The sequence below is a fragment of the Macaca nemestrina genome, chromosome 16, assembly GCF_043159975.1.
Source record: "Macaca nemestrina isolate mMacNem1 chromosome 16, mMacNem.hap1, whole genome shotgun sequence".
NCBI lineage: Eukaryota > Metazoa > Chordata > Mammalia > Primates > Cercopithecidae > Macaca > Macaca nemestrina.
Window position 1 is genome coordinate 560,738 of NC_092140.1, and position 24,801 is coordinate 585,538.

General features: G+C 49.0%; 2 protein-coding genes across 5 annotated transcripts in view; one reads left to right on the forward strand and one right to left on the reverse strand.

Annotated features, from left to right (window-relative positions):
• On the forward strand, positions 1–8,920 carry LOC105485243 (ATPase H+/K+ transporting subunit beta). Its single transcript, XM_011747479.3, has 7 exons — positions 1–141; positions 3,273–3,401; positions 4,816–4,929; positions 5,065–5,264; positions 6,438–6,494; positions 7,632–7,733; positions 8,587–8,920. The coding sequence occupies exons 1-7, from the start codon at positions 30–32 to the stop codon at positions 8,746–8,748; spliced, it is 876 nt and encodes a 291-aa protein (XP_011745781.2). The 5' UTR covers positions 1–29; the 3' UTR covers positions 8,749–8,920.
• Positions 8,921–11,700: 2,780 nt separating this feature from the next.
• LOC105485246 (transcription factor Dp-1) overlaps positions 11,701–24,801 on the reverse strand; it is a 65,369-nt gene continuing 52,268 nt past the window's right edge. For 3 of the 4 annotated variants that reach the window (XM_011747482.2, XM_071080976.1, XM_011747481.3), the window contains exons 9-12: positions 24,121–24,272; positions 23,592–23,758; positions 22,398–22,476; positions 11,701–20,363 (exon numbers count right to left, since the gene is read on the reverse strand). In XM_011747482.2, the coding sequence (XP_011745784.1) occupies positions 20,216–20,363; positions 22,398–22,476; positions 23,592–23,758; positions 24,121–24,272 (546 nt within the window). In that variant the 3' untranslated portion in view covers positions 11,701–20,215. The remainder of the gene's footprint in view (positions 20,364–22,397; positions 22,477–23,591; positions 23,759–24,120; positions 24,273–24,801) is intronic. The other variant, XM_071080977.1, reaches the window with a different exon arrangement.

Genomic DNA, 24,801 nt, shown 5'->3' on the forward strand with positions numbered 1-24,801 from the left:
GCAGGCGGGAGGCTCCCAGGCCAGGGACGATGGCGGCGCTGCAGGAGAAGAAGACGTGCGGACAGCGCATGGAGGAGTTCCAGCACTACTGCTGGAATCCGGACACGGGGCAGATGCTGGGCCGCACCCTGTCCCGGTGGGGTACGTGAAGGGGGTGGGCCGGTTGGGTGCATGGAGGGGGCTGCTCTGAGAACGTGGCCTCCAGGTGAGCTCAGGAGGAGGGGAGCAGAGGGCCCCTGACAGTGAGACCCAGATGCTGCCTGGATGGCATGGATGGGCTTTGGCCAGGGCCTCACTGGCCTCCCAGGGAAAGTGAGGGTCCCCAGAGCATCCTGAAGGCTGAGTTGACCTGGAGCCCCGACTGCAGAACGCCAGTGGAGGGCATCCACAGACTGGCCCCAAATTCCAGCCATATGCCTGACAACAGCATTTTAAAAGTATGTTTCCAGTGAATCATTTTTAAAAGAATGTGAAAGGTGGCCATGGCGATTCCTTGGTCACACAGATTCACTCAATAACCTGAATACGGGGCTCTGCCGAGATGCAGCTGCCAGCCCCTCTTTCTGGGACACCTGCTGGCGTCCAGATGCGGAGGTGGGGAGTAAACCAGGCCTGCCTCAGCCTGTAGCACCTGTGCCTTGTGTGAGGTCCGCCCTGCAGGGTCCTGTCCCTGTGGCTGCGCAGAGGTGCCGGCGGCCTGGCCCTCCTGGGAGGAAAGCAGATGCCTGGGCCTCCAAGGCCACACAGGCGGTGGAAGCATCTGCCTCTACATCAGGACTACCACACCCGTTCCGGGAAATGCCCTCACCCCTCACGGGAGAGTCTGGAGGAAGCACCTGCCCGCTCCCACCTTCCCCGGTGACCCCTGAGCCTCAGATGCAGCTGCACTGTCTGGCCAGGTGCTGGCCCTGGCTCCCAGGGAAGGTTGGGCCCTCCTCAGTCCCCATGGTACCTGGCTCTGGGGGTCCCAGCGCCGAGGTGGGAATGCAGAGCCCCAGGCCTGTCCCACCTGTACGTGTAGCTGAGAGGTAGCAGGAACACCCGCGACACACTGCCAAGCCCCTCACACTCACCGCAGTGCTGGTGAAGGCCGCGGCCCTCGCTGGAGGCTCCGCAGTATCAAGGGGCACCAGAGCCCACTGGAGCCACAGTGCATTTGAAGTAGAACAAATACCCGGTTCTTGAAGACGAAGGGACCGGGGGCGGGGGTGGAGGCGGAAGGGCCTCCTGGGCCAGGCGGGGCAGCAGAGCAGGAGACCAGGTTGGGGAGGGAGCTGAGGGTGGGGACTGGGCCGGGGGCTGCCGGCCAGGCCCTTGGAAGCCCCATCTTCTGAGCCATTCTAGATGCTAAGACTCCCACGTGCCGCCTCCTGGCTGCAGGACCACAGAGAACCTTCCGGAATGGTCTCACTGCCCGGTTGGTAGATGTGGCCTCTGTTTAAGTATAAGAAAGTCTTAGGGCCCCGGGAAAACACAATTCAAGTGAAATGACAAAAACAAAAGGAATAGGACACGTTATGTTTACTAATGGGAGGACAGGTGCAGGTGTGAGAGAAGCAGAGTGAGCAGCATCTGGCCGGCCCCGGGAGCTGGTGGGAATGGGACTCTCACCTCCCAACCCCTCCCCTGTGCACTGCAGTGTGCCCTGAACACCGTGGTGCAAGCGGGGGCCCAGGAAGTCCAGGACGCACAGCCCACTTGAGCCTGGGCCCAGCCTGGCCAACCTCGGGCTCCTAGCTGGGAGGCAGGGCTGAGCCACCTGGTGGAGCTGAGAATCGCCATGAAGCGGGTCGGCAGCCACTGGGGAGACACGCACCACCCACGTCTCCACTGTGCACCACAGGCCCCAGGGTAGACCCACAGGACCCGCAGCGGGGAAACGGAGACCTCTGCCTTCACGGCGTAGGTCCCTGGGGGGCAGGCGGCCAAGTCAAATAGAAGCCACAGCAGGAGTGACCTGAGAACACTGAGGCAGAGACCTGCAGGGCCAGCACCAGGGAGGTGCCAGGCATGATCCAGTGAGAGAACAGAACCCTCTCCACCACCACTGGTCCCACGTTGCTGAAGCTGGAAACCCGAAACTGGAGACTGAAGCCAAGTTGCTGGTGGCCACAGGCCCCCGCCACACGAGAATGCTGCTACCAGGGACGCCCGGCAGGGAAAGGAGGGACTCAAAGTGGATGCCAGGTGAGCAAGACCCAGCCCTGAGCCCAGCCGGTGCTGAAGGGACCTGGCTCAGAGACCTGCGCTGTCTCAGCTCACAGGAGGGGCCCCCCCAGAAAAGGACACACGGTCCGCAGGCCACAGCCTCTCATCATAGCTCAGAGCTCCGGCCTCTTGGCCCCACGCTCCCTTGCTTCTCTCTGACTTGGTCCCGCTCTTTGGTTGTGTTTTGGGTCACTGGAGAACAGCTCACTAAGCAGAATCCATGTCACATCACCGGAGAGGAGGAGGAGGCCCAGTTCATTACAGACTCTTCCCAGAAAGAGAAAAGCCGTGGCAAACACACAGCCGTCCTCTTCCTGGCGGTGTCTCCGTGCAAATGCCTGCGGCGATCCACACAGGCGAATTTACAGAGACAAGACAGCATCCAGGAGCCGCCTGTGTCCAGGAGCCGCCTGTGTCCAGGAGCCACCCATGGCCGTGGGGACGGTGACCTCCGTTAGGCTCTGATTCTGAGGGGAAGCTCACAGGAGGGTCTCAGAAGCAGATGAGATGAAGCCACACCCTGAGTGGCCAGTGCCCGTGGATACCCCTGCTTCTGAGAAGAGCCATCTCCAGGGCCTCCCTTCCTCTTCCTGATGTCCTTGTGGAAGCAGGGCCAGCCATGCGCTTCCAGGCCACACTACAGGTCACCATGGGCAGGACCTCACCTCTCTGCCTCAGTTTCCCTTTCTGTGATGGGGAGAACCAGAACTCCCCTCTCAGAGGGCCCTTGGCTCCTGCTGGAGCTGGGATGGTGGCGCAGCCTTGGACACATCTCGAATAGCAGCTGGAGTGAAGTCAGCTGGGTGCAAGGGCCTCGGGTCGCAGGATTCTGCCTACGTGGACATCGAGACAGGCAAACGCAGAGGCAGAACGTGGCCGGTGGTGCAGGGCTGGGAGGGGAGTGCAGCGACGGTGGGGACGGGGTTTCTGTTTTAGGGGAAGAGAATGTTCTGGAACTAGGTAGGGAAGATGGTCACGCTACATCATGGACGCGCTCAAGGCCATCGAATTGTGTGTGTTAAAATGGCCGACGTGGTAAATTTTGTGCCTGCCTTGTGTCGCAGTGTGGATCAGCCTGTACTACGTGGCCTTCTACGTGGTGATGACTGGGCTCTTCGCCCTGTGCCTCTACGTGCTGATGCAGACGGTTGACCCGTACACGCCCGACTACCAAGACCAGCTACAGTCACCAGGTAAGTGCCGGAGATGCTGCCCCCATGCCATGTGACGGGCTAGGCTGCTGCCTCCTGGGCTCTGGAGATGCCCAGGGGGACCCGTGCCTTTCCCAGAAATGAAGCCCAGAGAGGCCAGCCCGGCAGCCCCAGGGTGAGCCACACACCCCAGCAGGTGCCCCCGAGGGCGGCCCCCAGCCCCCGAACTAGCTTTAAGAGCAGCCCCAAGGCCTAAGTGGCCCCTTAGTTTCTTTCCATGAGGAAAATGACCCCAAATTATAAAATCTGACTTTGGCTTTAGTTTTAATTATGAAACAGAAGGGTTTTGTTATAGAGACAAGTTTTTCCATCCACTTACTTCCTACGCTCGGATATGCACATGGAATGTTTCTGCAAGGATGTACAGGAAACGGTTTCCAAGGCGCACACCTGGGAGACCAGCAGAAAAGAGCCCGCTGGTCACCTACACATCAGCAGGGTGCAAAAACAGAGGAATAGGCATCCGAGTTGTCAGAGGCCACAGGACAGACGTCCCCGTCAGTGTGCAGAGCAAGTGCAGAACCTCCTTTTCCCTTAGACCCTGCTGAAGGCTTTTGTTTTAAACCATATATAGATGTTATTCTAACAACATCCACAAAACAGCAACACCTAGCCTCAAATATAAAGCCAGCAGCATCCACAGGGGATCGGCTAAGCAAACTGCAGGCTTCACACAATGAAACCGCATTTATGGAAAGAATGAGGTGAGTCGACGCAAAATGACAGAAAAAGAGGCTCCCAATCGCATGGGAAGTGGAAGTGTGTAGCGTGCGTGGCCACTGGGAAGCGAGTGGCGTGTGGATGGTGGGCTGGTCCTAAGGACCTGAAGCAAACACACGTTTCTGCATCTTCTGTGTTTCCACAGAAACAGGAGAGTGTGTAAAGGACGCACATTTGACAGTTCACATTGGGAAAGTCGACGGTTCTGGGTTTAACTCCCCGCTGTGTGCATCCTGATATTCAGTTTTACAATTAACACGTTGTTAGACCACTTTTGTTCTTAACCAAAACCAGTGAAGACTTTTCTAATGTGTGTTCAAATACAATTTTACATAGAAACCCAGCTGCAGCCTCTGGATTAGTCATCACCTAACAGAGCAGGCACCCAGTGGAGAGAGCCAGCCACCACCCCCCGCCAACCCCACCACAGCAGCCAGCCAGGTTTCAGGGCCTCTCACACCCCAGGCAGAGCCGGGGCAACTCCCAGGAGGGCCCCGGGCCACATTCTAACCGTGCTGTCCTGGGGGTCCTTCCTTCCTCTGCTGCAGACAAGTTTACTCCGAGGAGGCTCCAGGGTTGGGCCACAGCCTCGGGCGTATCCTCAGCCACTTCAGAACTGATGGCTTAAAAGTGGTGAGCATTTGGAGACACTAAACACAAAGGTCTCTCTCTCCAGGGGTAACCTTAAGGCCGGATATTTACGGGGAGAAAGGCCTGGAAATTGTCTACAACGTCTCTGATAACAGAACCTGGGCAGACCTCACACAGACTCTCCACACCTTCCTAGCAGGTAAAGTGTGAAACATCTCCACAGCTGCGACTTTTTTTTATAAGAAACTGGCACTCAGGGCTCAAGGCCTTCCCGGGGGGCAGCCGGGCATCAGGGCCAGAGCAGGACAGGGCTGGCAGGTGCATCCATCCGCAGGCTACTCTCCAGCAGCCCAGGAGGACAGCATCAACTGCACCTCCGAGCAGTACTTCTTCCAGGAGAGTTTCTCCGCTCCCAACCACACCAAGTTCTCCTGCAAGTTCATGGCAGATATGCTGCAGAACTGCTCAGGCCTGGCGGATCCCAACTTCGGCTTTGAAGAAGGAAAGCCGTGTTTTATTATTAAAATGAACAGGGTGAGTACCGAGGGTCTCCTTCCGGCGCCACTACAACAGTGCGGTCAGGGCCTCTCACTCATCCCCACCACAAGGAGCACATGTGTCCCGACCGGGGCTTGCTCAAGCGGGGACAAGGACTCCGGCCTCACCACCCTGTACCTTGGTTTGGCACACAACTGTCCCGTTTGGCTCTTAGACACAAATTTAAAACCACTCGTCAGACACCAGCACATAGCTGGTCCTCTAAAACACGTGGAAACACGTGAACAGGGGTCTCTGTGAGGCCAGGGCCCCCTTCAGGGCGGCCAGAGATGCCAGGGCCAGGTAAACGGGTCTCAAGTTCTGGAGTCAGGACTGGGAGGGGTTTAGCACCTTCTAAAGCAGAGGCTTCCAACATGGGACCAGGGGCCCCTCGAGGGGTATGGGGAGGTGACCCCTGAGCCAGGCTTGAGCAGGGCAGATCCTGGCCAGGCAGAGGGCTTGGGGCCACCGCTCCATGGACCAATCAGCAGCTCTGTGCTAGGCCTCCGGGCAGCTGCGCTGTTCGTTTCCCACTTAACAGGCTGTACACTTGTGCCCTCCACACCTCACGGGTCCCTCTGTCAGCCAGGGTCTCAGCACTGCTGGCATGGAGGGGCTGTGACGGGGGTCCCAGCAGGGCGTGGTGGCCACTGTGCCCGTCTCATGGCAGCTGCCACCCTTGGAGCACAGCAGGGGATGGCTGGGGCTGGAGAAGCCCAGGGAAGAGGTGTGAGGAAGGGGGCTGAAGGCACGGGTGGACCAGAGAGAGTTTTCCAGAATGGCTGTGCAGAGCAGTGGGCGGACCCAGCCCTGCTGCGAGGCAGGCCGGCCCGTGTTCTGTTTCAGCACTCCACCGCAGACCTGGACACAGTTCGAGAGCTAAGACCACCCCGCCCCAGCTCTGCCACCTGCCAGCCACCTCCTGAAGCCTGGGCCAAGCGGCCTGCTAATGGGTGGGTTGGGGGAGGGCTGTGGCTCCAAGTGATGAGTTAGTGACACCTATGGGGATTCCTCCAAGGGAAGCCGCAAACCAGACCAAGGGTCCTTCTCAGTCCTGGTCAGAAAGCCCAGGCTGGGGCTGGCCAGGTCCCAGCTCCACGGGTGGGTGCCGCTGCACCTCACATGGTGGTGGGGGTGGGGAGCAGACACACTCAAGCTTTTCCCTTCTAGATTGTCAAGTTCCTCCCCAGCAACGGCTCAGCCCCCAGAGTGGACTGCACCTTCCTGGTGAGTATGGCCGCACGGTGGGCAGGGCTGCCCCAGGAAAGGGGCTTGTCAGGGTCGTGCTGGTTCACGCTGGGCATGGCCCGCCTGGTTCTCTCCAGGAATGTAGGCCTCGGCCCCGTAAGCCAGATCCCGAACCATCAGCACAGCGAGTTCCACCATGGGGGTTAAAAACCCAGCAAGGGAAACATGATGCTGTTTTCTCATCATTTTGCTTCCAAACGCATCTGAGTAGCATATCACCAGCACGTTTCAAAATGCTTGGTGGCCATGTGGAAAGACCAATGTACATCTACCAGTTCTGTTCTTTTTATGTGCTTCTTTACAAAAATATTCCAGCTTGCCAGCAGCTACAGTTGTTTGTGTTTAGTATACAGACTGCTAAGAGTTGGCATTGATCTCAGGCTAATTCCGCTTTTTAAGTCAACATTTTTTAAAACTAAATTTTTTAAATTAAATGTTTTCTAAGGTTTGCTTCCACCATTACACCCAAAGGCAAAGGTTTCACAGCATGGTTCCATTACTGCGTGGAGCCTTCCCACTCGGGTGTCTGAGGGAACCTCACTTCCCTCGAAGCCTCCACTTTCCGTGTGGGCTACGGGGGTTTGCTTTTCCTTTTTCAATTTATTTGGGCCACACCGTGGCTCCTGAGATTCTAACAGATCCAAAGCACCCTTCAGCTGTTTGTTGATGACCCTGAGCTACCCACTGAGCAAGTCTCTGCTTCTGAAATGAGAGGGCCCCAATCTCACAAAAACATGTGTTCACTTGTCCCTCTCACACCAACTTGTAACCCAGTTGTGGCAAAGCAGCACATGCCACTGAACAGTGGCCATCCTCGAGTGTGGACAAGCAAGCAGACTCCCAGCTTCACCCACCTACATCATCCTTCCAACACTTCAAGTTGTTAGAAGCACACATTGAGGGGTCACTGGGCATTTTGCATGCTAACAAATCATATCCTTGCTGAATCTCAACACTGAGTATAAAGATTGCATCTGATTTATGCTAATTATGCAATAAAGCGTTTATGCAAGCACCTACACAGTGCACATGTGCACACATGCACACAAATGCAACACACAGACATGGGCACACACCAGCTCCCACCAGACTCAGACAGTGGCCTCTCCTCCCCAGGACCAGCCCCGCGAGCTCGGCCAGCCGCTGCAGGTCGAGTACTACCCTCCCAACGGCACCTTCAGTCTGCACTACTTCCCTTATTACGGGAAAAAAGCCCAGGTAGGTTCCTTCCTTTCACGCTTCCCTCACCACAGTTATTGAGTCCTCTCACACTTGGCCAAAGGAAAGCAATAAGCACCTTCATGTATAAAAATGAAACAAAAGTGAACAGTCTGCGTGTTTCCCAAGCCCAGGTTCTTGTATCTACTTGGAAACATTCCTTTCATGCAACATGAAAATACAACTCTAACTGTTCTACCTTTTTTTTTTTTTTTTTTTTTTGGAGACAGAATCTTGCTCTGTCATCCAGGGTGGATTGCAGCAGTGCAATCTTAGCTCACTACAGCCTCAACCTCCTGGGCTCAAGTGATCCTCCCGCCTCAGCCTCTGGAGTAGCTGGGACCACAGGCACACAACACCATGCCCAGCTAATTTTTGTATTTTTTGTAGAGAAAAGGGTCTCAGTATGTTGCCCAGGGTGGTCTTGAACTCCTGGGCTGAAGCACTCAGCCTGCCTCAGCCTCCCAAAGTGCTAGGATTACAGGCATGAGCCACTGCGCCCAGCCTAATTTTTCTACTTCCCAGATCCTCTAAAACAACTGCATATCCACTTCAGAGACTTTCCTCCACGTCACGTGCTTTTCCTGTTTCATTTTTATGTTCATCATCATAAGAGTTTGTAGCTGAATTTACTCCTGGTATTGTCTGTCCCCTAAAGACCGTTGCTCTCCATTCTTACATGAGGGGATGTTATCTCAGCAAATTCCAGGGCATGCATTCGGTCACGACCAGTCTTACACAAACGAGCTGCTCCTCTGCACCAACCTGACTGTTGACACTTCCCTTGCTTAGTTTTCTCTCCTTAACTTCAGAGATTTTTGAAACACCTGTCCTTTCCTCACTCTCACTTCAGCCTCACTACAGCAACCCTCTGGTGGCCGCGAAGCTCCTCAATGTCCCCTGGAACGCTGAGGTCGCCATTGTGTGCAAGGTCATGGCAGAGCACGTGACCTTCGACAATCCTCACGACCCGTATGAAGGGAAAGTGGAGTTCAAACTCAAGATTGAGAAGTGAAACGGTTTGCGCAGGGGTCCTGGGCACAGCCTGCGGTGTCGCTCATGGACGCCCTCATGGTTGGGCTTCCCTTGCCCCTCAGCTCCCTGCCAAATCATACCCAAAGTGGTTTAGAGCAGCAACGGTGTTGTCAGTGTGGGAACTCCAGAGAAGTGCCCACAGTGAAGGGCCTGCTCGCGAGTATCAGTTCTTCCTTCTTGAATTCTTACAGTTTTTAAATGGAATTTGCTGCTATAAGAATGTCCAGCTAACATGGGAACGCCAAGGCAGCAACTCTAATTTACCAGGTTGTAAAAACAATTCGTCTTCTCCTGTGTAGACATCACTTTCTTATTATAATTTATTTTTCTACACTTCAATATGAACTGCCCACATTAATATAACAACTATTAATGCACTGATATGAAACACGGCTTACACTAATGACATTCTGAATTCTTGCTTTTAAAATTGCAATTCCTATGTTGTAAACATAAAATACATTAAAGTTACTCTTATTGTATGAAAAAAAAATCATGTGTTTCCTGATATGGGAGAAAAATTAAACCAAACACTTCCTTAAAAATCTCATTCTAAAAGTCTCAATTGCAAGTCAAGGAAATTACAAAAACCATGTTGGTGTGGGTTTGTCACCTAAGGATGCTCACAGCTCCGGGAGGCAAACAGTGGGGAGTGAGGGTGTTGGCAACCTGATGGAGTTTAAAACCCAATTAGTTACAAACACACTTCTTGTTCACCAAGAACAAGTCTCTCTTCCAGTTAGCAACTCTAACCCTTTCAGAAAACTGAAATGAGAACATTCTCCCAAACAAGCAAACCTGCTCTTGCTGAAGGCCACGGGCTGCTCACCCAGACGGCGGTGTGAGGCCTGGGACCTAGTTTCACCACTGAAGGCCACGGTTGCTCACCCAAGTGGTGTTGTGCGGCCTGGGCCCCAGTTCCACCACCGAAGGCCACGGGCTTCTCACCCAGACGATGGTGTGCGGCCTGGGTCCCAGTTCCACCACTGAAGGCCACGGGCTTCTCACCCAGACGGCGGTGTGCACCCTGGGTCCAAGTTCCACCACTGAAGGCCACGGGCTGCTCACCCAGACGGCGATGTGTGGCCTGGGTCCCAGTTCCACACGCTCAGTAGCGTGGCTGTTAGTGCCCAAAGGGCCCCAAGCACAGCGACTGACACGTGGAAATCTATCGACCCCCAGTAGATACAAAATCCACGAAAAACGGTGTCTGAAGAAAGATTACAAACCTTGTAGATACGTTGTAAGGTTAACGAAATCAATTTACGGACGGAAGGCGCTGTACCCAGCATCTCCACTGCTTACTCCATCGGTAAAAACTGCTGGCAAAGGTCTCGGCACAGACGTGAGTTTACCTCATGGGACACGTGGCCACACTCACAGTCTGTGCTTCTTGGAGGGAGGGGCTTGTGTGCAGCTGACGCCGCTGGCTGCCACTCAAGCTGGAGACAAGGTGGAGGCACAGCTGCGGCTGGACGTCTGAGGCGTAGGGCGGGACATCTGAGGCGGAGGGCGGGACGTCTGAGGCGGAGGGCGGGACGACTGAGGCGCAGGGCGGGACGACTGAGGCGCAGGGCGGGACGTCTGAGGCGCAGGGCGGGACGTCTGAGGCGCAGGGCGGGACGTCTGAGGCGCAGGGCGGGACGACTGAGGCGCAGGGCGGGACGACTGAGGCCCAGGGCGGCGGTGGCCGGTGGCGCAACACCAGTGCGGAAGACGAGGTACCTGCAGGAGGCGTGGGAGCTTGTGGAATCAGGTCCTGAGCCCAGGACGCTCCATTATGCTGGGCAGTGATGATTCACAGAGAGGGAAGGAAATTAGGGGCTACGCGCCAAAGACTTAATCTGAGTTTTAATTTTGCCTTTGAGAAGTCAGTGGAGCGCTCTTTCAGGAACCCGGAAGGCAGAAGACAAGTCCTTGACTGACCCGAGGCAGTGCGGGAAAGGGCGGCCGTGCCAGCAAGGTTGTCTGCGAGCCCAGGGTCCTCGAGGACAGCCGCCCCGCTCACTGGGGACACGGGAGGAAGCTGAACCGGGAGGCGGTCATGCTCCCAACCAGGAGTAAAACAGCGCTGCCAGGCACAGAAACGAAGTGGGCGGTGACACCAGAATATTCCAATGAACGCAGCCCTCGACGGTCTTAAGCCTCACATTCAGATCTCAGGTTCATTTTTTGGCACATGGAAAATCAGTTTTCCCAATACCAACACTCAGGCTAATATGTGGGACACCTGGGTCACCTCAGTAAGGTCATGCCATGCTGAAGGTCAGAGGTGACACCACCTCAAAGTGACGGTTGGGCCATGAGAGTTCATCCCACCCGACTGTCAAAGTCCACCCAGCTGGAACCCAACACGCCTGCCACGTGTCCCAGGGCCAAACAGAGCCCCCATCTCCAGGCCCTCACAGAACCCTAGCCTCCACCTCCCTCCCCAGACTCTCCATGGACACCAAAGCCCCCTTCTTTCTTTAGAGGCAGGGTCTCTCTATGCTGCCCAGGCTGGCCTTGAACTCCTGGGCTCCAGCAATCCCACCCACAGGGCACCCCTGTGCCCGATCAGAGCCCCTTCCTGATGAAGCCGGGGGCTGCTCCCGCCCCACCCTTCAGAATCACCAGTCCTAGTTTCAGCCCCAAGGCTTGGAGGGAACCACAGGCACAGGAAGCTCGCCACGGGAAGCCACGGTGCACCAGCAGGTGCTGGCTGCACATGCACCCAGACGGAGCGCTCTGAGGCACGACTGCCCGCTGTTTTATTAAGTTCCACAACCCTTGAGATGCTTAATGTAATTCAAGATTAGGAAAAAATGACTCTTCTAAAACTAGTCTTTTATTGGAATTTTCAGTGATTTAGCCAACTCAAAACACTTAGCTCTCCTTCATACCTTCTATGTCTTTCCAATTTTTTTTGTGGCAAAATACACATAACATAAAATTTACCATCTTAACTACTTTTAATGCACAGTTTGGTGGTGTTGGGCACATTCACAGGGTCCTGCAGCCATCACTGCCATCCACCTCCAGGCCTCTCCATCCTTCCAAAGAGAAGGTCGGTCCCATTCAACACTTATTCCCCACCCCTCCCTCAGCTCCTGGCAACCGTTCAACTTCCTGTCTCTATGATTCAAAGACTCTAAGTACCTCATATAAGTATTTTATGACTGGCATATTTCACATAGTATAACGTCCTCAAGGGGCATCCATGTTGTAGCATGACAGGATTTCCTTCCAAAGATTTAAGATTTCGCTGTCTGTACAAACCACACTTTGCTTGTCCACTCATCCATGGATGGACACTTCGGGTGCCTCTGCTGTTCAGCTATCCTAAATAGTGGTACGTGTAGACGTGGGTGTACAAATGTCTCTGGGTATATACCCTAAGCGGAATTGCCGGGCATAGGGTAATTCTGTTTTTAATTCTGTGAAGAACAGACATTTGGTTTTCCATAGTGGCTGTGGCTCTTTACACCCCCACCAACAGTGTTAACAGGGCTCTCTGCCTTCTCCACATCCTCGCCAATGTTTATTTTCTATTTTATAGGTTAATCTATGTTGCCTTCATGATAGTGACATTGAGCCCCTTTCATGTTCTTACAAGCCATTCATAGACTTTTCTTTGGAGAAATGCCTATTCAAGCCCTTGCCTGTTTTTAAATCAGTTTGGTTGGTTGTTGAGTTTTAAGAGTTCTCTATATATCCTGGATATTAATTACCTACCAGATACAGGGGCTGTGCACATTTTCTCCCATTCTGTGCATTGTCTTTCTATGTTGACACTGTCTTCTGATGCAAGAAGGGTTTCTATTTTCATAAAGTCCACATTGTCTATTTTTCCCTGTGCCTTTGGTGTCATATCCAAAAAAATCACTGCCAAATCCAATGCCATGAAGCTTCTGCTCTGTTTTCTTCTTTTGTTTTTTGAGGCAGAGTCTCGCTCTGTCACCCAGGCTGGAGTGCAGTGGCACGATCTCAACTCACTGCAACCTCTGCCTCCCGGATTCAAGCGATTCTCCTGCCTCAGCCTCCCGAGTAGCTGGGATTACAGGTGCGCGCCATCTCACTGGGCTAGTTTTTTGTATTTGTAGTAGAGACGGAGTTTCACCTAACTTTTACAGTACTAGCTTGACAATACTCACCTCTTACAATACTAGCTTTTATAGGTGCCCACATATTTACCTTTACTGAGATCTTGATTTCTTCCTTTGGCTTCAAGCACGTTGGCCAGGCTGGTCTCAAACTCCTGACCTCAAGTGATCCACCTGCCTCGGCCCCCAAAGTGCTGGGATTACAGGAGTGAGCCACTGCGCTCGGCCACTCTTGTTTTCTTCAGAGAGTTTGACGGTCTTAAGCCTCACATTCAGATCTCAGGTTCATTTTTTTTGCACATGGAAAATCAGTTTTCCCAATACCATTTGTGAAAAGACCACCCTTTCCCCATTGCATGGTCTTGGCTCCCTTGTCAAAAAAATCACAAGTATGTGAGGGTGTTTGGCAGGGCTCTCTATTCTATTCCTTTAGTCTGTAGGTCTTTCTTTATGTCAATACTGCTCTGTTTTGATTATTATAGATTTGTATTTTTTTTTTTTTTTTTTTTTTTTTTTTTTTGAGATGGAGTCTCACGCTGTTGCCCAGGCTGGAGTGCAGTGGCGCGATCTCGGCTCACTGCAAGCTCCGCCTCCCGGGTTCCCGCCATTCTCCTGCCTCAGCCTCCTGAGTAGCTGGGACTACGGGCGCCCGCCACCGCGCCCGGCTAATTTTTTGTATTTTTAGTAGAGACGGGGTTTCACTGTGGTCTCGATCTCCTGACCTTGTGATCCGCCCGCCTCGGCCTCCCAAAGTGCTGGGATTACAGGCTTGAGCCACCGCGCCCGGCCTTATAGATTTGTAGTTTTGAAACCAGAAGTATGAGTCCTCCAGCTTTGCTCTTCAAGATTGTTGGGGCTATCTGAGGTCACTTGAGAAATTCTGTATGAATTTTAGGATGAGATTTATTTCTGAAAAACAAATCATTGGGACTTTGACAGGGACTGCATGTAATCTACAGATTAAGTTGGGTAGTGTTGACATCTTAACAATACTGTGTTCCAATACATAGCCATGGGGTGCGTTTCCATTTGTTAATTCTTCTTAGCAATGTCTTGTCATTTTCATTCTGTAGGTCTTTCATGTCCTCCAAGTTAATTCCTAAGTATTTCATTATTTTGATGCTATTGTAAATGGGATTTTTTCTTAATTCCCTTTTCAGATTTTCATTGTTAGTGTACAGAAACACAAATGACTTTCATATTTACTTTACAACCTATAGCCTTGCTTATTAGTTCTGTTTTTTAGTGGATTCTTTCAGATTTCCTGCATATAAGATCACATCAACAAATGGAGATAGTTTTACTTCTTCCTTTCAAATAAAATGCCTTGTATTTATTTTTCTCATATAACTGCTTCGCTAGAACTTCCAGTACTACGTTGAATAGAAAAGGCCAGGGTGGGCATCTCTGCCTTGTCCTTATCTCACAGGAAAAGCTTTTAGTCTTTCACCTTGATGTTTGTTCTCTTTGAGTTTTTCATATATGGCATTAACTATATTGAAGTAGTTTCCTTCTATTCCTAGTTTGTTCCTTTTGCCATAACAGGATGTTGAATTTTTTATTTATTATTTATTTATTTATTTTGAGACGGAGTCTCGCTCTGTTGCCCAGGCTGGAGTGCAGTGGCCGGATCTCAGCTCACTGCAAGCTCCACCTCCCGGGTTCCCGCCATTCTCCTGCCTCAGCCTCCCGAGTAGCTGGGACTACAGGCGCCCGCCACCTCGCCCGGCTAGTTTTTTGTATTTTTTAGTAGTGACGGGGTTTCACCATGTTAGCCAGGATGGTCTCGATCTCCTGACCTCGTGATCCACCCGTCTCGGCCTCCCAAAGTGCTGGAATTACAGGCTTGAGCCACCACGCCCGGCCAGGATGTTGAATTTTATAAAATACTTTTTGTACATCACTTGTGATGATTACAGCTGAACACAGTGGCTCACACCTGTAATCCAAGCATTTTGGGGGGCCAAGGTGGGACGATCACTTGAGCCAGGAGTTCAAAACCAGCCTGGGTAACACAGAGACCCTATCTGTGCAAAAAGATAACAAATCAAAAAATTAGCCTGGCATGGTGACACACACCTGTAGTTCCAGCTACTTGGGAGCATAAGGTAGGAGCTTGAGCCCAGGAGTTTCAGGCTGCAATGAGCTATGATCAGGCCACTGTACTCCACCCTGGATGACAGAGCAAGACTCCATCCCTAATTTAAAAAAAAAAAGCTTTTAAAACAACATTGAGATGATCATGATTTTTGCTTTCATTCTGTTTATGTGTGTATTACAATGATCAATTTTCTTATGTCAAAATATCTTTGCATTCTAAAACTAAATCCCACTAGGTCATGCTGTGTAATCTTCTAAAGACGCTGCTAGTATTTACGTTGTATAATCTTTTAAATACGTTGCCAGTATTTTGTTGAGGATTTCTGCATCACTGCTCCTCAGGCATGTTGGTGTTTTGTGCTTGTGGTGTCTTTGGCTTTGATATCGGGGTAGTAATGGTGGCTTCACAGAATGAATGAGAATGTGTTCCCACCTCGTCAATTTTTTGGAAAAGCTTGAGGACTGGTAGTTATTCTTCAAATATTTGGCAGAATTCACCAGAGAAGACACTAGGTCCAGAGAAAGATTTTAAAGTACTGATTCAATCTCCTTACTAGTCAAAGGTCTATTCAGATTTTTACTTATTTTTATTAAATCTGGGTAGGTTTTGTTTCTAGGAATTTGTCCATTTCATCTAGGTTTTTTATGTTGACATATAATTGTTCCTATTATTCTCTCATAATCCTTTTTATTTCTGTAGAGCCAGTAGAAATGTTCCCATTTTCATTTCTGATTTTAGTAATGTCAATCTTTCTTAGTATACCTAACTAAAGATTTGTCGGTTTTATTGATGTAAACACTTTTCGGTTTCTTGATTTTCTCCATTGTTTTTCTGTTCTCTAATTTTAGCTTTGCTCTAATTTTTGTTAAATTGTCTTCCCTCTACTTGCTATGGGTTTAGATTTTTTTCTAATGCCTGAACTTATAAAGTTAGGCCATTGATTTTGAGATCTTTCTTGTTTTTTAATGTAAGCGTTTATAGCTATAAATCTCCGTTATCACTGCTTTTGCCACATTTAAGTTTTGGCATTTTCATTGTCCTCTAAGTATTTTGTAAAATCTCCCCTGGTTCTTCTTTCATTGTTTAGGAGTGCGTTGGTTAATTTACATAATTTTGTTAATTTTCCAGTTTTACTTGTTACTGATTTCTGACTTCATCTCCTGTGGTCTGAAAAGATACTTGGCATGTTATCTATCTTATTAAATCTACTGAGACTGAATTTGTACCTAGAAAAATGTCCCATGGAAACCTGGGAAGAGTGTGCATGCTGTAGTTGGGTGGGTGTTCTGTATATTCATGTCTGAGATCTAGTTGGCTTACTGTATACTCTATTTCCTGGTTTTTCTGTCTGATTGAGAGTGCTATATTGAAATCTCCAACTATAATTGAAGAGCTATTTCTCACTTCAATTCTGTTAGTTTTTGCTTCATGAATCTTGATGGTCTGTCATTAGGTGTGTAAATGTTTTTAATTGTTTTATGTTCTCACTGTACTGAAGCTTTTATTAATATATAATGTCCTTTGTCTTTTGTAATTTTAAAAATTTAGTCTACTTTGGTATTACTGCTCTCTTCTGGAGACTATTTACACAGAATATCTTTTTCTATGCTTTCGCTTTCACCTATTCATCTCTGGATCTAAAGTGAGTACTTTGAAGACAGCATGTAGGTTGATCACGTTTTTATCCACTCTATCAGTCTTTTGATAGGAGAATTTAATCCATTTACATTTAAAGTAATTACTGATAAGGACTTGTTATTTTGCTATATGGCATATATTTTTCCATATGCCCTATAGCTTTTTAGCTCTTCTTGCCTCTCATTTCTTGTATCACTGTCTTCTTTTATGTTAAGTTGGCTTCTTGTAGCTAAAGTTTACATTCATTTCTCATTTCCTTTTCTGTAAATTCTATAGTGATTTTCTTTGTGGTGGTTACATTTAACATCCTAAAGTTGTAACACTTTAATATGAATTTGTACCAGCTTACCTTCAATAGCATAAACAGTTCTCCTTTAAAGCTCTGTTCCCACCCCTTTAGGTTGCTGATACCACAAAATTACCTCTTAGTACATTGTGTGTTCAAAAACAAATACTTCTTTTAAATACATTAGTCTCTTAATCCTGTAAAAAACAAAAAAATGGAGTTACAACCTATTCTTACAATACTAGCTTTTACAATGGCCCATATATTTACCTTTATTGAGATCTTGAATTCTTCGTTTGGCTTCAAGCTCTTGTCTACCATTCTTTCATTCCACCCTGCAGGACTCCCTTAAGCATTTCTTGCAGGGCAGGTCTAGCGGCAGCACATTTCCTCAGCTTTTGTTTATCTGGGAATGTCTTAATTTTGCCCTCACCTTGTCTTAACTGAAGGACAGTTTTGTCAGCTGTAGGATTCCTGGTACCCAATTTATTGTTTTTCTTTTAGCAGTTTGAATATACTGGCCCACTGCTTTGTGGCCTCCAGTTTCTGATGAAAACTCTGTGGATAATTTTAATGGGGGCCACTTGTATGTGATGAGTTGCTCCTACTCTGCTGCTTTAAAGATCTTCTCTGTCTTCTGAAAGCTTAATTATAATGTGTCTCGGTGTGGATCTCTGAGTTCATCTTACTTGGAGTTCACGGTGCATCTTGGATGTTTATATTCACATCTTTTATTAAACTTGTTGCATTTTCAGTCATTATTATCTTCAAATATTCTCTCTGCCCCTTTCTTTCTCTTCTCCTTCACAGACCTCACAACATGTGCACTGGTCAGCCTGATGGGTGTCCCGCGGGCCCCATAGGCTCTGTTCACTTCAATCTTTTCTCTTTTTGCTCCTCAGACTTAGTTATTTCCATTGTTCTGTCTTCAAATTTGCTATTTCTGCCTTTGAATCACTCTGATGAATTTTTCATTTGTTACTGTACTTTTCAGCTACAGAATTTCTTTTTGGTTTTTCAGATTGTCTGTCTCATTATGATCCTTGCATTTGGTTCTATTATCATTCTCTTGACTTTCTGCACATATTCTTTGGCTTCCGTGAGCATCTTTGACACAGTTGTTTAAAAGTATTTGTCTAGTTTGCCTGCCAGCAGATCCTTTCCAAGGACAGTTTTTTTCCCTTTAAATGGGCCATACTTTGCTATTTGTTGGTATGCCTTGTCACTGTTTGTTGAAAACTGGACATCTGAATCTATTACTGTGGTAAAACTCTGAAAAGAGGTCTCCTGTTCCCCGGGATTTGCCATTTTTGTTATTGCTGTGTTTATTGTTTCTTTGACAGCTCTAGGCTATACCTGTGCCGTGGTTCAGCCTGAGGTGTAAACATAAGGTCTTCTCGGGTCTTTTCTGAGCCTCTCCCTGGGCAGCCCCGTATATACAGTTGATTTTGTACATCCTAGTCTTCAATGTCTGGCTTCCAAAAGGGGTAAGAGAAAAATGAAGGAACAGGGGTTGGGGTAGAAAGCTGAAATGGACCAAAATTAACTGCAATGTGCTGACCAAGCCTCCCTTGAAAGTTTTCAGCCTTCAGTAGATTCCAGTTACAGAACAGCTGCATCAGGCAGATCCTGCCCGCAAGGTAGACGTCTACCTGGGGAGCCAGATTCCTGGTGCTTCCTATTCCGCCATCTTCCCAGAATCCTCTCAATTTTATTCTTGTTCTCAAAGTCAAACTTTTAAATTTTGTCTCAATTTTCATTGTGAAAAAGGGCCAAGGAACTTGGCTTATCTTTCTCTGCACCACAGGCACCAAAAACGAAGGTGCCTCTTTGCCCTGTGTCCACCAAGACCTTCACCCTTGGCCACCTTCCACCTTCAGGGTAAGCTCCCAGAGGATGTGCCTCAGACAACATTTGGTGGGGAAGGGGTTCACACCCACAGGGACCACCCAGGCCTAAGGCGTCTGGGCCTAACAACCTACTTTCTCACTCAAGTATAAAGTAAAACCAACAAGACAGACAAATTTCTAGATAATAATCCTGAATTAGAGAAACACAGCTTGTTTAAAATGCCCATGCGCGTTTTATTAATAAAAACTAACAGTGCCAAGTTAAACAAGTCAAACAATTAAAGTCTCTTTATATTCCATAAAATATTACAGAAAAGTTTATTTGTGTTTCAATAAAAAGACTATCGTTTTAGAACAGGCAGCTAATAGCAACTGTGCAGTTAATGGGTTTTGTGAATAAATTTTAAAAGAGACTACTGCCTGTCCTTAAATTCCTTTTTCTTTTTATAAAAAAAGAACTATTAAAAATGATTGACAAATTTTGAGTTAAAAAATTGTTAAAACATTCTCTATATTTAATTTCAATTTTATAATAGATTACAGGAAGATGCTTATGAAACAAATACATTTGTTTCAGTAGATGTCTTTAAATGATAGACTTATAAGTATGTAAACAACTATATAATAAAAGGTTTCCAAACACTGCCTGTAAGAAATCAGGCAAATTTTACCATAAGCAATAAACCATTCCAAGCCTTCCAGACAGTCTCCATAGCCGCACCAGCGTGGCAATAAGCTTTAACCAAACAAAAACAAACAAACAAAAGCACTTCGCAATTTGTTGCTGCAAAATAGGGAGAGAAAAGAGTGTATAAACTTGATGGAATCACAACAGTCAATATAATTTAAGGGACAATAAAGTCAATAAGGTTGATGGTATTTATTGTTTAAAAAGTCAAATTCTGCTGTTTGCTTAGGGCTGTTTAGAAAGTCGAATTCTGCTGTTTGCTTGGACACCGTACCACTGAACAAACTCCACAGTCTCGCTATCCGCCAGCAGGGGCGCTGTCCAAACTCATGGCAAATAAGTGGCATCAGGGGGCGCCGTCCAAACTCACGGCAAATAAGTGGCATCAGGGGCGCCGTCCAAACTCACGGCAAATAAGCGGCATCAGGTGCTCACCGTCCACAACAGGAGGGTGTTTTATTTTCATGGATGTGGATGAAATACAATTTCTTCAGCAAACTCAGCAAAAACTTTTCAGGGGCAAAAATGAACTCTGCACTTAAAGAAAAATAGCAAATGAAAACACAAAATCCTAAAAAGTAAATAAACGCTCTGCATCAGCACACTGGTATCAAAACACACATCCACAGCACATCCTAATCCTACGGGAAACAATCCTTGCTTATTAGAGGTGCATATCTAAATTCAATAGCTTACCAATATCTTCTTGGGAGTAGGCCAAAAGGAACAGAAAACCCACATTAAAAAAAAAGTTTCTTTTCCTAAACGTTTTCCTGAAGCTGAATTTGAAGTGGGGAGGACATCAGTCGTCCTCGTCATTCTCATTGAAGTCATCGTCCTCCTCATCGTCCTCCCCGACGTAGGACACTGGGGTCTCCACCCTGGAGCCGCTGTACTGAGACCCATTGGAGCTTGTGGCCAGCATCCCATCTGCGCCGTTGGTCAGGTCACTGCAAGGCAGGAGGCGGATGAGGGGTGGTCAGTGCAGGGCAGCCCACTCAGCCTCCCCTCGCCTGAGGGCCTGTGGCCAAAGGACAGGCAGTGCCCCACAGGTGTGGGTTTTGTCATTCACACAAACAGAACTGGGAGGTTGTGAGTGTCTGCAGTAGAGCACACCAGCGCTCTGGCACTCACTCCATCCCTGTCTGGTTCTCTTCTAGCCCTGTCTCCTGGCATCCATAACAACAGAAACAGGAGGCCGAGCAGTCACACGCTGCCTCTCCCTCACTCATCATTCCATCAGGAGCAGTGCCCCAGAGGGAACAAACTGTAAAACCATTAGACCCCTCCCTCCAGGACTTTCACTCATAACCAGCAACAGGAAAAAAGAGAGCCTGGGGCAGGACCGGATGAAGTCCAGAGCATGGGTCGAATCTGGCAGCATGGACTGAGAACCCAGAGGGTTGGCAGCACCACAAAAACCTACCACCAACCAGAGCTCACAACATTCCTAACATTTAAAAATGTTTTTCAATTAACATAAACCCATATGTACATATTTTAATACATTTTAATGGTATTTATTAACACTACAATAAAAATCAGTCAATGTGCCTTTTGATGAAGTAATTCCGTATCTTGGAAACAAGTCAGAATGGTGAGAAATTCAGCCATAAAGCTGCACACTGTAGTTTTTCTTATAACTGGGAACTACCTAGATGTCCTTTCATGAGGTACTTTTATAATATGTCCTATCATGCCACTATGAAAATTGGTATTTGGTAATAGCTTCGTTTCTATTGTTATGAAAAACTGACGAGTCTGAAGAATCACATCCATAAAAAGATTATATGATGATAAAAGTCCTAAAAATACCCGTATCCCACCTCATGGAAGAACCAGCGTTAAACATGTTAAACATGTTTACAGATGGACCCCTACACGTTCACACATAGCTACAAGAATCGGCCTGTCAAAAGCTTGTCACCAAAGTCCTTTCTTCCATCACCATCTCACTGATCCTTGCCACAGATCAGTAACTCATCAATCACCAGTCTCACCTTACAGGTGAGGAGGCTAAGGCTGGCAGAGGCTGGCTTTGCACCTCCAGAGCTGGCCAGGAAGCTACACGTGCCTGACACACCTGTTACATCTCATGGCTACAGCACATCCCAACGCAGGCTCAAGCGCACTGCAACTCACTATGTCGAGCCCTGTTATCCAGACCCATAGGTTACTAAGTTCTTATATTTCTAATGAAAGATTTTATTAAGATTATAATATAAAGTAATACTATATATTGTATCACAATGCAATATAATAGTTAATAAAATCATTGTTTTGTTAATATTTACCATAAAAGGTATATTTATCTTTGAAGCACTAAGATCAATACCTAGGGACATCATTCTACTCTATGGGATTGCAGGTTATAGATTAAATACAAATTTATTTAAATAAAGGCCCTTTAATAGCATAGAAACTATATATATTAATACAATAAAATGTAAGCTGAAAAATGCACGGAACAAAATATGTGTGCTGTGACCGCAGATGCGTTCTGAAAAATACATGCACTGTGACCGTTCTGAAAAATACGTGCACTGTGACCGTTCTGAAAAAATACATGCACTGTGACCGTTCTGAAAAATACGTGCACTGTGACCGTTCTGAAAAATACGTGCACTGTGACTGCAGATGTGTTCTGAAAAATGGGAGAAAAAAACCTAGAAATACTTGCTGTTACTTGGGCTGCCCGGGACAGGAGGGTTTGGGTGGTTTTCGTTCCTACTTTATTTATTAGGTGATACTTTGAAAAAATCCACCACCATGTATTACTTTTAGTTTTTAGTGAGCAAAAACCAACTGAGACAAGCAGGGAAAGCCACAGAGGGAAAGCCAGCAGGGCCCCACTGCCTGGACAGACAAGCCACATTGGAGCAGCCTCGGACCTGATGGCCACACGAGACGGCTGCCCTGCCTTGGCCCCTGGACCCTGGGGGAGGCCTAGACGATGCCTCTCCCACACCCTCAACCACTGTCACCTGGCAGAGAACCTTGTGCCGTTAGACGTGGAACCTGCCGTCGTGATGAACACGCCTCCAACAGTTCCCTGAGCCATTTCTGAAAAGGGAAAGAAAATAAGCGAATGGTCATGAAACAGAAACAACACAAGACGCACAGGCCACCAACAAAATGACACGCAGCGCCACAGGACAGACGGCTGGAGAAGCTTCCAGATATCCTTCACTTGTCCAGTATTTTCTGCACTGTGCCATGGAGCAGGACATCCCGCTGTGCAGTCACATAAGCCTGTCTTCTCTAAAAAGGCACAGACAGCCTTGCAATAAATACCTGCACACACTGACTTACAAACGGCACACGTGTGCTTCTGCATCAGTATCACACCCATCGTGAAACAGAACAGAATGAAGTGTCGAGCTGAAACCCTCTTCCCACAGCCCATCCTGGCGGCTCCACGAAGCACAGGACAGAGGCCGGGGTCAGGGCTCAGCCCACGTGGGCGGCCGGAGCCCACTGTCACCTGACAACATGGACCAGCCAGATTTTCACAAGATCTGGAGTGGTTTAGGAGCTCAGGGAGGAATCTCTGACCCTCTCGGGGAATAAATCCACACCCCAAGTTTAGCCTGACAAGAGAAGGATCAGCAGATATGGCACTTTCACAATTTCTCACCTTAAAGCCATTCTGCTGTCAGTGGCTGGGACCCTACGGCCCCACGGAAAGAATTCACCAGAACAGAAAAAAAGTCCCTTCAACAAAAGCTCCTGTGCTCCCGGCCCTCCGGAGCAGGACGCCAATGACTCTGAAACGCTTTTTCTTGGTTACTTTGCCCTAGTGACCAATCAGCTACCATCAGTGGGTGGGATCAGCAATCCAACTGCACTTCTCAAAGAATGTCAACTTCTACTTCTGGGCCTACGTGGAGGGTAAAATCCTGACTTAGCATCTCCTCATACAAACCACACGGGAAATCCACACGAGCCACCTGCAGACTCAAGGCCCCCACATCCAGTGGGTGATGGCACTGGCTGGACCCCGCCCCAGCCACACCCCCGCCCCCATGCCCCTCGTAGCCCCTTTGTCTTTGCTCCTGGCCCTACACACGTGGGCCCAATCTCAGCAAGACACATCCCAAGCTGGGAGGGGAGGGCGCCATCCGAGGCTGGGAGCCATTCCTCACACAGCCACGCCGGGTTGTCTGGGCATCGCTGACCTGTCACGTACGGCTCTAGAGCCTTGGGGACCAGACTTCTGGCCATTTTAAGGTCTTCGGCAGAGCAGCTCCCCGACTCCAGTCCACAAGCCATGCCCATCCGCTTCAGCACTTCTATGTCATCGTGGATTTCAAATGTGTTGTCAAAATTAAACAGATACTCAAATCTGAAGGGGAAAGGCACAGTCAGAAACACAGGGTCTCCCAGCAGAGCCGGTAACCGGTGGGGCCAGGACAGCTGACCCACGGACCGCCACACACAGCCTCCACATTCCCAGTCATCAGCATCTCCTCACAGAATTTACAAACTCCGCGGTAAATGAGGTGAGAGGCAAATCGAGGTCCATTCTCCCAGGACATGCCCTGAGGCACACGCTCCCGGGACACAGCCTCCCACCACCCCACAATGGACAGCAAACCCCGGCTATTTGTGCAACATTTAAAACTTGTCCTCGTGACAATCCCAACAGGGTCAGCTCCCTCAAAAAGAGATAAGCGACCAGAGAATGGCTCCCCACCCACAACCTACTTGTCATTGGAGATGCTGCAGTCGATGACCGTCTTCTTGCTGGTGTTGACGATGATGAAGGGCAGGTGGATGACTGAGTTGGGTGGCGGCGGCCGGCTGGCCTGCTGCTCCGCATGCCGGTTTCTCTGCACCAGGTTCTTGAAGGCAATTTGCTAAAAAAAAGGAGGAGCCAGGTGGCCCGTGGCAGCACGAGAACACAGTCCCTGTGCTCGAGGGTTCCTCACAGCCCTCCCTGCGCCCAGGCAACAGTGAGAAGTTGGCCTGGACATCTGAAAAGGCCAGCACCAGCCGCTGGGTGCTGACCTCTGCAGTCCAGGGACAAAAGCGCTCAGGAAACGAGATCCTGAGGGAAGAACTAAGGGAAAGCGGGCGCATAGCCATCCGGGCCCGTGATAAAAGTGTCCTCCATGGGAAGGGTGCTCACACCTCACAGCCATCTGTGCCCGTGATGAAAACGTCCACCACGGCAAGGGTGCTCAACAAAACACCAATTTTGGAAGTCGATTTCTTGCTGTCCTTCACCCCTCTGAGGCCACCCACCCCCGTGGCACCTACAGGGTGACAGCCTTGGAGGGGTGCCATGCCGTGGACTTCGCCCACCCTGGGAAGTAGAACGCGGAAGGGCCCGTGTGCTGCAGGGGTGCTCCTCTGGGGGAATGGGCCCTGCAAGGCTGAACCCAG